The 11,599-nt window shown below is 44.4% G+C and overlaps 1 protein-coding gene across 2 annotated transcripts in view; it reads left to right on the top strand.

Moving 5' to 3' along the window:
• Positions 1-11,599, top strand: part of Xpo5 (exportin 5) — a 40,225-nt gene that overhangs the window by 17,690 nt on the left and 10,936 nt on the right. For both annotated transcript variants that reach the window (XM_013350947.1, XM_005359764.3), the window contains exons 12-20: positions 480-570; positions 932-1,060; positions 2,766-2,896; positions 5,380-5,535; positions 6,827-6,868; positions 7,295-7,384; positions 8,136-8,335; positions 9,709-9,808; positions 10,547-10,728. In XM_013350947.1, coding sequence (XP_013206401.1) covers positions 480-570; positions 932-1,060; positions 2,766-2,896; positions 5,380-5,535; positions 6,827-6,868; positions 7,295-7,384; positions 8,136-8,335; positions 9,709-9,808; positions 10,547-10,728 — 1,121 coding nt within the window. The remainder of the gene's footprint in view (positions 1-479; positions 571-931; positions 1,061-2,765; positions 2,897-5,379; positions 5,536-6,826; positions 6,869-7,294; positions 7,385-8,135; positions 8,336-9,708; positions 9,809-10,546; positions 10,729-11,599) is intronic.

Here is an 11,599-nt window from a genome sequence, read left to right as displayed (position 1 = left end):
TTTTGTTTTGGTTTGTTTTTTGAGACAGGGTCTTACTGTATGTAACTCAGTCTGTCCTGGAAGCTAAAACTGTAGCTAAAACTATCCTTGAACTTGGAGGTCATCTTGCCTTTTCTCAAATGCTGGGATTGTAGATGTGTGCCATCATACTCAGCTTGGTTGTGTAATATGATGAAACAAGCAATTGCTGATCCCTCAACTTTATTGCATATGGAATTAGTACTTCTTCTTGAGCTATGTTCATATTTGGATCTTAAATGAACCCTGAGAGTTATCGTCCCTGAGGAGCATATCAGCTGGCTGTGTTCTCCTTGAATTACTGTCTAGAGTGCAGCTGGAGTGCTGGCTGGATTTGGGGTAGAACAGACGTAGTTGCTGTCATGCAAACCCTTAGTTCCTCTTAGGTGAATCATGAAGGACTTTGGTCACATACTCTTCAGTAGGTCCATTCTTTTCCCCAATTGTCTTTCTTATTCCAGATGGGCTTTCCTTCTAAGACAGACAGCCCCAGCTGTGAATATTCTCGGTTTGACTTTGATAGTGATGAGGACTTCAATGCTTTCTTCAATGGTAAGTTCCTTCCAGCACTCTCAGAATGGCATTTTGTGCTGTGATTGTGGCTGTGACACATCTTCAAACCTGGAAAACAATCTGAAGTTCCAGATTCTTGCAGAAGGATGCTGCCACATTTCAACACTGTTCTATGCCCATGAATTGTGTTTATCCCTTCCAGTACCCTCTTTTGTTGAACTTTTTGAGAAATAAGGCTGTTCTCCGCAGCAGCTAGACCATCTTTAGTTGAGTTCAAGAATCCTATAATGAGCCACTGTTGGATCTAGACCATGAACGTCACCCCAGTCCTCACAGCTGGATAAATGACTGGCTGCTGAGTACTGCGTGCCAGGTGTTGATCCATGTTCTTCTCTGTCAGCCTCCCGAGCCCAGCAAGGCGAAGTGCTGAGGTGGGTGTGCCGCCTGGATACCAAGACCGGCTTCCAGATGGCCGCAGAATGGCTCAAGTACCAGCTGTCGGCTCCTATTGACACGGGACCTGTGAACTGTTAGTTATTCTGCTTTTTGTCTTATTGCTAAATGTTAATGTTGTATGAAAACTGTGTATAGGAGATAAGCCAGAGTTACATGTCAGAGCAGTTTGCTAATACTGTTTTAAAAAAAAAAATCCCATTGACCACTGCCTACTTCCTTTCCCCTAGGTAATGTTTTCCTTTGATCACAGAGGAAAAAAATAGATAATACTCGGTATGCGGCTGTTGTTTAGATTAGGGTGAAGCCACCGTATCCCTGTAAGCTTTGTCTTTGTTTTTCTCTTCTAATAGAATCAACAGGTGTTGTTTTTAATGTTTCCCTTCAGGGACACCATTAATCAAATGCATATCTAGACCTAACTTTTGCTTCAACCAAGTGCCAATATATAGTACTAGCCCTAAATTCAGAAAGAATCTCTGGTTAGTCCTAGCAGGAAAACTTCAAGGACTTACCATATGAAGCACCTCAGAGCCTTTGGGCAGTCTCACTTTACGTGGAACCAAAATCCCTGCCCCCTATGCAAGCGCTGCAGCCAGTTCAACTTGTCTGTTCACCTTAATTCTCTTACTAGTGCTCTTGCCTTGTGGGCGGGATTAATCAAGCAGGAGAGGTGACATGTAAGTGTAAAGTCATGCCAGGCGATGGTCACTAAGAGCACCAAATCACTAAGGATTTGAATTGTGAGCTTTCGCGTTCAGTTGTGAGTGTCTTGAGTCCATTCTGAAGGTGAGGTGACTTGACTGTTGAAGGCAGTGTCTGTGTCTGTGGCTTCTTCCTGGGTCATCTGGTTTGGCGGTCTCTATCAACTTGGACCCTAGCACATTTCTCTAGATGTAGCCCTGAGAATTGCTGTGAGGCTATTGGATGTGAAGCAGCATTTTATAGCTTAAGTAATTTCCCTGTTGGAAGAATTGTTCTTTTCTTTCTGTTGTTGGTATTGGGTGTGTGTCTGCGAGTACTTGCATATATATGCTTGAAACAAGGTCTCTTTGTGTAACCTAGGCTGACCTAGAACTTGCTGTGTAGCCTAAGCTGGTCTCAGACTCAACTGTCCTCATCCCCCAGTGCTTGAGTGCTAAGATTCCAATGCCCATCCATGCCCTCACTACTCCTAAGCCACAGGGATACACTCAGGACCTTGTAAATAAATGCCAAGCAAGAATGGTACCACTGAGCAACAGCCCTAGCTTGGAATAGTTCTTTTTCTTTTTTTTTTTTCCTTGTTTTTCAAGACAGTGTTTCTCTTTGTAGCCTTGGCTGTCCTAGAGCTCATTCTGTAGACCCGGTTGGCCTCAAACTCACAGATCTGTCTGCCTGCCTCTGCCTCCCAAGTTCTGGGATTAAAGGTATGCACACCCCCACCGTCTGGCTGGAATAGTTCTTTATGATCTCAAATATTAATTATTTGGAGTCCCCTAGATTGCCATCTAACAAGGGTAGCAGTTAATATTTTTCAGGTGCTTTGTAAGCCACACGTGTACACATGCACAGTCTCAGTAGACTGTGGAAACAGGTTGTACTCACATGCACAGTCTCAGCAGACTGTTTATGGAAACAGGTTGGGAGCAGAGCGGCCTTCTCACTCCTCACGTGTGAGAGCTGTCAGATCTCTGCGCTTTTTCCTCTGAAATTACCAAGTGCTCTTTGAGCCCCTGGCTATGTCTCTGTGTTCTGCTATCCTACCACACTGATAAGTATCTGCATGTGTGTTTCAAAAGCGTGTTCTACAGCTGGAGCCGGAGAGGGAGGCTACTGCTCCATCTTCTCGTCATCATTTGTGCAGTGGGAAGCTATGACTTTCTTTTTGGAAAGTGTGATCAACCATATGTTTCGAACAATAGACAAAGAAGTAAGTAACTTTCCTATGCTGACTGAATAATTTTTGATCTTTTGTAAGCTGGTAGATGGATAGGGAAACATGGATGTGCATCTTACAAAAGAGAAAACAGATTTTGAGAGGGTAAATACATACTTAGGTGCACACAAAATACATGGTAGAACTGAGACCAAGCTCAGCTGCGACTCTAAACCCTTGCACATTTAGTGTCTATTTTGAGGGGATGGCTAGTTGAGCCTGTTAGTGCATGGGAGCCACATGGAGGCTGAACTGTAGCCAGGACGGTGACAGAAACAGGGATCATCCTAAGAGGTGCTCTTCATAAATCAGCTTTCTCCGCTGTGCGATTGCAGCATAAGATCTGGGCTGGGGGTCACCTGCTCGCCTTCAGTTAGAACATTACCTTCACTGTAAGTCACCGGATAGCCGCATATGCTGTACTGGCTGTATTAGTTCAATCAAAATAATTAAACCACAGGTAGTTTGGGGTAATTGCACCACGATGTGTTCTTGTTTAGCTGTGTAAACAGATCTCAGAGTGGCTATTGGCTGCTTCTCAGTTTGAAATGAAGACACTCTGAGTTTGGCCATAACGTAGCAAAACCTACTTGGGTTCTGCATTTTTTTCCAAGCTGTGTTTATTTACAGGTAGTGTTATACTTATTTAAAAGAGTAAGTACATTGCTGGGCGGTGGTGGCACACACCTTTAATCCACGCACTCTGGAGGCAGAGGCAGGCAGGTCTCTGAGTTCAAGGCCAGCTTGGTTTACCAAGTAAGTTAAGGGACAGTCAGGGTCCTCAAACAGAAACCCTGGCCTAAGAGTAAGTCTGGTGCGTCTGGTGCTGTAAAAACTTCCCTTACCAGGGAAGGGAAACAATCCTGCTGACTCCCTTCCTGTCCTCTGTAGTGTAGACACTTCCAGTGGGCATATAAATATGGGGGGCCTGATCGACTTCTCATGGTTTGATGATGTCTGTCTGGTTGCTGTGGCTGGATTTTATAGTGGGCCCTTATTTTCCTCCTTCCTGTGTTGCTGTTGATTTCATCTCAGATCTTGCACCTGACTTCTTAGCTATCGCCCAGCCCTGGCTTAAGAGTTAATCTTGAGAGATAAGTATTTGGTGAATACGTGGGTGGTAAGGTTTTATCTTCTTGTGAAGCCTTTAGTGTTTGTCCCGGGTGTGTGTGTGTGTATGTGTGTTGGTGACAACTTAGCCTGCCTCTGTTTGCTAGTGTGACGGTTTGAAGGCTGCCTGTTTTTCACCTCCATGACAAATAGAAGCAGCTTAACACTTACACACAGAGAGATAATAAAAATAAATCTTAAAAGAAAAATAGAGCTTGACACAACAGATTTAGGCATCCCCCTAAAATCTCTTATTCAAATAAACTAATTAGAAATTTAAGCAAAAGGATTTATTTTACTTATTTACTTGAGACAGTGTGTTGCTGTGCTGGCTGGCCTTGGACTTGTGGCAGTCCTGCCACAGTTCTGCCTCTTCAGTCCTCAGTAGCAGTAATCTCTATAATCTCTAGCTAAGGGTGTGTGTGTGTGTGTGTGTGTGTGTGTGTGTGTGTGTGTGTGTGTGTGTGTGTGTGCGCGCGCGCGCGCGCGCGCTTGCGTGTGTCTGTCTGTCTGGTGGGAATGATATATCCCTTCTGTGATGTAGTCACTTATGGAATTTTGGGGTTTTGTTTGTTTGTTTGTTTTTGGAGACAAGGTTTCTTTTTTATATGTAATTTTTAATTTTTATTTTATGTTTATCTGTGTTTTGCCTCCATGTATGTCTGTGTGAGGATGTCAGAAGCCCAGGAACTGGAATTACAGACAAGTGTGAGCTGCAATGTGGGTGCTGGGAATTAAACCTAGGTCTGAAAGAGCAGCTAGTGCTCTTAACCCCTGAGCCATCTCTTCAGCCCCAACAGTATTTCTCTGTAGCCCTTGCTGTTCTGAAACTCACGCTGTAGACCAGACTGTCCTCAAACTCAGAGATATGACTGCCTCTGCCTCCCAAGTGCTGGGATTAAAGGTGAAGCCGCGCACCACCACTGCCCTGCAGAAATTTTTTTAATAAAATGCGACAGTGATTTAGATTTTAATAGTTAAAAAGCAGTGTATAAACTGGGCATCATACTGTAGGCTTATAATCCCCATTTCTTGAAAAGGTAAGATAGAAGGATTACAAGTTCAAAGTTATCTTGGCCTTCAGACTGAGCTCTTCAGACTAAGCTTGGACAAACTTAAACTGTCTCGAGATGCAAAGTAGGGGCAGAGGGGGAAGAACTGAGGCTTAGCCGGTGGTAGAGCATTGTCCTAGTCTCCATGAGGCTCTGGGTTCAGTCCCAGCAAATACAACACACCACTTGTGTGTGCAGTTGATTCGGACATGTATGCCAGCTGTATTGTATATTCACAGCCTCAGATCTGAGGAGAAGGAGAACGCAGTGCCTGTGGTGGTGGTCCTATTGACTTCTTTCTCCTGTCTGTCCCAGGAAGTCCCGGTGAGTGATGGGATAGAACTGCTGCAGATGGTCTTGAACTTTGAGATGAAGGACCCTCTCATCCTGTCCTGTGTCCTGACCAATGTTTCTGCACTCTTCCCATTTGTCACGTACAAACCTGAGTTACTGCCCCACGTCTTCTCCAAGGTATAAGTCTTTCTTCTTTGCAAATTTTATTCTAAAACGTGAGTCACATTTTGTAACTGTTTGAAAGTATATTTTATAAATTGTTGAAGAGGCAGCCGTATGTGTTCATTTATTAGATGATTTTGCTTGGCGCTTCCTGTGGATCGGGCACTATGCTAGTACCTTAGTGCTCAGGACCATTGTGGAGAAAGGCGTCAACAGACACTGCATCTACCCATATGGTATTGCAGTGAGTAGGCTTTCTTGCTAGGAAACAGAAAGGAGAGCTAAGGAAGGTTTCCAAGTGTGTTAGATTAGTGGTGGGAATTGTGAGAGGCTGGGTAATTTTTCAGGTTTCTGTTTCAGTGCATTTGAAGTTAATGTAAAGCGTTAAAATTAAGGTAGCTCCCAATACGGCGATTGGAGTTTAGATGTCTAAACTTCATACCAAGACTGTAAGTGTAGGATTCTTGGAGTGCTGTTTAAGAACACTTGCTGTGCTTGCAAAGGGCCAGAGTTCAGTTCCCAGCACCCACGTGGTTGCTCACAACCTCTGCTCCAGTGCCAGAGACCCTTTAGACGCTTCTGCTGATCTCAGGCACCAGGAAAGCATGTGATATAGGCATACATGCAGACAAAACTCTCATACATGTAAAATGAATAAATAAATGTAAAAAGGAAAGAAAAAAGGCTAGACATTTAACCATGGGAGACGGTCTGCGTATACACCTGGGAGGGCCTAGCTCTAGCAGGGATCCAGTATCAGCGTCAGTGGAGCAGCAGTGCAGAGAGTAAGGAACCCCAGCCTGCCCATCCCAGGAGGAAGAGCTCACTCGGGAGAGGAAGACAATGCTGTGCACATGCCAGCCGCACCCATTCACGGAGAGTTAGAGAAGTCCAGTGGCTTTCCTGAGTCGCCCTCAGGCGAGTGGCCTTCTACTGTGAAGGCTGAGGAAATATCCTCCCTGCTTCAGTGAAGGAGCGGAGGACTAGTCAAAATGGACTTGGGTGGTCTGTCTCTTATTTAAAAATAGAAAAGAGACATGTCGTTGGCCGATGACGCAGACTGATGGGTCTGAGAATCTCCCCCCTTCTGCTTTATAAATGTTGCAAAGGTCAAGATGGGGCTCCTGAGCCTCTTACAGAGATGTCTGAAAGAGTGGACTTCTGACGTCCATGACACCAGTGGGAAGCTCCTCCTGCTGCCACCACTGCCACCAGATTGATGCCAAGAATATGCTTGCAGTGTTTGTTGGGAATCCATGTTCTTTTAAAAACACAAGCTTGAACATTTATTTTCTTTTCCCCGCAGCTATTTTCATCTGTTACTTTTGAAACTGTTGGAGAAAGTAAGGTAAGACCATTTTTTCTGGGGTTTTTTTTTTTTTTTTTGGGTCATTTCCTGAAGCAGGGTCTTACTGTGTGTCTCAGGCTGGCCTTAAACTCAGCCTTCCTGCCTCTGCCTCCCAGTGCTAGGATTACAGGCATGTGCCGCCATGCCCAGTAGAGTCGATTCATTAAATTATCGGATTCTAACTTATTGTAAGCTTAAGTGTGATACCTCATCCTCATACTTAATCTTGGTTGTTTTTCTTTTTCTTTTTTTCTTTGGTGTATGGAAGGGTTAGCAAAACATGTAGTCATAAGGTGTTTTTCTGGAGGCATCTGGGACAAATCTGAACACAGGTTTATGGAGATCATGAATCTACTGACTGTCACTGCTTTCCAGCTACATTAATGAGTTGTATCGATATTTCTGCATTTGGGACTGTCTCTCTAGGCCCCCAGGACCCGTGCAGTGAGGAATGTGAGGAGACATGCTTGTTCTTCCATCAACAAGATGTGTCGGGACTACCCTGATCTTGTTCTGGTAAGTGCTGCATCCTGGCTGCGTCACCACTGAGTCCTGTGTGGCTGGACCTTTTTGTAGATGGCTTGAGTTGGTGTGTTCTTCCTTTACCTAGGACCTTCCTAATGCTATGGCCCTTTAATCCAAGTTCCCTCCAACCGTTAAAATGATTTTCATGCTACTTCATAACTGTAATTTTGCTACTGTTATGAATCATAATGTAAATATTTGATATGTAGGACATCTGATGTGTGATCCCCCAAGAGATCATGACCCACAGGTTGAGAACCACTGACCTAGTGATACAGCTTAAATTGAATTAGCTCCTCAAGATGAATGGTTATTTTTGTGTGTGTGAATGAGTGAGTTTACTCCTATAAATGAACACACTCTTACTCTGTGATGTTTTCAATTCCTATTGCAAGTGGTTGTCTGATTTTTGAGAAAATCCAGATGCAGATTTTAGCAATTTTTGTGGGGGTTCTTTAAAAAGTTAACATTAGCCCCTTAGAAAAGTTACTTTGAAATTGCTTCTGAATGCATAGTAGCTGTTTCTGTATGTAGACAATAGATTGATTTTGATGAAGGTACAGTAACACTGATGTAGAAAAGCACCAGACAAAACTGCCTTTGGCTCTGTCTCCTTACTGTTCAGACAGACAGACATTATAACAAATTACATAGCCTGATCTCCAGAGACTGTCTTAGTTTTCTGGCATTCTTGAGTGGCCCATCTCTCTGAAAGTCAGGCCTTTTTTCTTTGTGTTTGCAGCCCAATTTTGACATGCTTTATAGCCATGTGAAACAACTTCTCTCCAATGAGCTGCTCCTGACCCAGATGGAGAAGAGTGCCCTCATGGAAGCCCTGGTTCTCATTAGTAACCAATTTAAGAATTATGAGCGACAGAAGTTATTCTTAGAAGAGCTGATGGCACCAGTGGTCAACATCTGGCTCTCTGAAGAAATGTGCAGGTACAGGAGATCTTGGGGACCACTAACCTTGACTGCACTTGAGTAGAACTGGGTCTATTTCCAAAGCTGTGCCAGAGTGAGGGAGGGGTGTAAGGATGCGGCGCTGTACCAGTCTGGGGAGGGTGTAAAGATGCGGAGCTGTGCCAGCATAAACATTAATGTCCTATCTGAAATGTGGCCTTGCTCTTGGAGATTTGGGGGGGAAGCAGTGGGCAGAGACAGAGCACGTAAAGTCATGCAGTGTGTGCCATGCAGCCTCAACACCTTTGGAGAAATAATCACGTGTGTTGTCCACATAGTAGAGAACCTGTTTGTCAACTTCTTAATTTATGCAAGATAAATATGTAAAAAAAATGCAGTGAGCCGGGCGGTGGTGGTGCACGCCTTTAATCCCAGCACTCGGGAGGCAGAGGCAGGCGGATCTCTGTGAGTTCGAGACCAGCCTGGTCTACAAGAGCTAGTTCCAGGACAGGCTCCAAAACCACAGAGAAACCCTGTCTTGAAAAACCACAAAAAAAAAAAAAAAAGCAGTGATATTTGGAAGTGGGGATATTAACATAAACTTTCAGGTGGCAGCTTATAATTCATATGATTAAATTTCTCTCACTATAAAAACTGATGTTTGGTGTCTAACAATCTGTTAGCTTTTAAATTTGGTTTCTTGAGATAGGGTCTTCTGTAACCACAGGGCTCAGCATGACCTTCAGCTGCTGGTCCTTATTGTCTTCTTCCTTTCTCGGGCTGGGATTGCACACCAGGGAAAGTCACGTTTGCTCTATCTGCTGTTAGCTCTTATGGAGGAAGTTGTCCTTCCTTAAAGTCATGATACAGGGAAGCTGTGGCGCGTGCAGGCCTTTAGTCCATTCCGGGGGGAGGGGGACTAGAGAGGTGGCTCAGATATTAAAAGAGCATTTATTCCTCTTGGAGAGGGTCCATGTTCATCCATTTCCAAGCATCTACGTGGTGTCTCACAACCACCTGTAACTCCAGTCCCAAGGAATCCAGTGCCTTTTCTGATCTCTGCAGTACCAGACACACTCGTACCCAGACATAGATGCAAACAAACACTCCAAGGAAAAAAACTGGTTTTGGGGGTTTTTTTGTTTTGTTTGTTTTTTGAATTATGATGTAGGGGCTGGAGGGATGGCTCAGTGGTTATGAGATCTTACTGCTTTTCTAGACAACCAGAGTTCAGTGCTAAATACCAAGTTGACTGTTCACAACTGTCTGTAACTAGCTCCAGGGGACCCAATGGCCTCTTTTGGCCTCCACCTGCACAAATAGGCAAACAGATATACACTTAGCTAAAAATAAAGTAAATCTATATCTTAAAAAAAAAATCATGATGTACTTTTCTTCTTCCCAACCTTCAGAGTGCTGACAGATATTGATGCCTTCATTGCCTATGTGGGTGCTGATCTGAAAGCCTGTGACCCAGCTGTGGAGGATCCATGTGGCGCAAACCGTGCCAGAGTAAGACTGCTGGGAATGGGAAGTCACATTGCCACGGGCAGGAGTAGGGTGTGGCCATTGACAAGTTCTCAGATTTGTTTTGTCTATGCTGGTGAGAAACCCAGGATGTCCTCCTTCCCTAAGCTTCTCCTTTCTTTTCTTCTTTAGTCTTGAATTCTTGAGTTAGTTCTCACAACAGAGCAGATGGTCTTTTCTATGAAGTCATTATTTTGGCTTTAAGGATTCCTAAGTAGCTCGGAAGACTGGAGGTGTAATGAGGAAGTAGGTCAGAACTTGGTCGCAGGGTGAGTCCTCCCTGCTATTGCTCTCTGGCATGTGATGGCCTGAGGCTTTCCAGTGCATCGCACTCAGATCAGCCTCTGTGGTGAAAGCCACAGGATCAGCCTGGCATGTGGGGTTGGGGGCTAGGGTGCAAGCTCTGGAGTCCCAGGTGGAAGGTCAAGTGGCCATTTCAACACCAGTTTCTACACACTGGTAGTAGAGCTCATCCAAGCCACCATGAGAGGGTCATTAACCCTGGAAGGACGTCCTGATGAGAAGGAAGCTTCCAGAGCTACCAGGGTCCCAAAGTGGCAGTGAAAAGACCCCTCTTGAACTGGACCATAAAGAAAAGAAAGGAATCTTGCTGGGGTGGGAGACACAGGCTTCTTCCTCTCTCTGCCTCTCTTGCTGTGCTGTCACCATGAGTACGTAATGCTTTGCCTCTCACTCCCTCCTGTTTCCCATTTTTCTCTGTAGATAACCTTTTGTGTGCATGGCATTCTTGGGGTTTTGAGACGAACTAGCTGGCCTTCCGACATAGAAGAGGCCAGAGCTGGGGGTTTTTTGGTGGGTTACACACCTAGTGGAAATCCGATCTTCCGTAACCCCTGCACAGAGCAGATCCTGAGACTTCTTGACAATTTGCTTGCCCTTGTAAGGTGAGTCAGAATATTTTGTATTTATTTTAACCCCATGAATCTCAAAATTTAATCTTTATATCTGATCATAGTGGTGATACTGAGTTAGGTTCTGGTTCTTTTGAGAGAGAAGCTTTCTTTCTAAAGACAGTTATCCTCTCTGTGGAAGGCGTACTCTTTAGATGTACACGATTGGAAATAATCCCAGAATAGTGCTTTCTGATTTTGTTTTTTTGTTGTTTTTGGTTTCGTTTTTAGAGACAGGTTTTCTCTGTGTATCTCTGGCTATCCTGGAATTTGCTCTGTAGTCCAGGCTGGCCTCGAACTCACAGAGATCTGCCTGCCTCTGCCTCCTGAGTGCTAGGATTAAACAAATGTGCCACAGCCACTCAGCTTATTTTATCATTTTTTAAAAATAGTGTTTGGGGTTTTGTTTTGTTTGTTGGCTTGCTGTCATTTTGATGGTACTGCTGGGGCTAAACTGAGCTTTGTGTGTTCAAGGCAGCAGGATACCGCTGAGGTACTCCTAACCCTTTTCTCTGCCTCTTCATTGTGCATGCCTACTTTTAAGGTTATTTAAAATTTTACTGGTAAGGGAATGGCTTGTTGGGAATAGAATAGTTTATTTCTGTAATGTTTCTCCAGGGGATGTCCATGGGCACTAATGTGAATTCTTCACCAATGACTGAATACTTGTAGGCCAAGCATCCACTGGCTCAGCTAGCCACGGGAACGCAAGCTGTCTTTCCCCTTTGAGCTATGCTTCACTGTAGTAATAGGAGCGGCAGGGCTGCGTCCCCAGCACCCCAACCGCAACCCGGCCGCCTGGCTAGCTTATGCCCCGAAATAATTAAACGGACACTGTATTCATTTAATCACTGCTTGGCCATTT

This window comes from Microtus ochrogaster, linkage group LG2, assembly GCF_000317375.1.
Source record: "Microtus ochrogaster isolate Prairie Vole_2 linkage group LG2, MicOch1.0, whole genome shotgun sequence".
NCBI lineage: Eukaryota > Metazoa > Chordata > Mammalia > Rodentia > Cricetidae > Microtus > Microtus ochrogaster.
The sequence above is the reverse complement of the archived record's forward strand: the minus strand, read 5'-3'. Positions and strand labels throughout refer to the sequence as shown.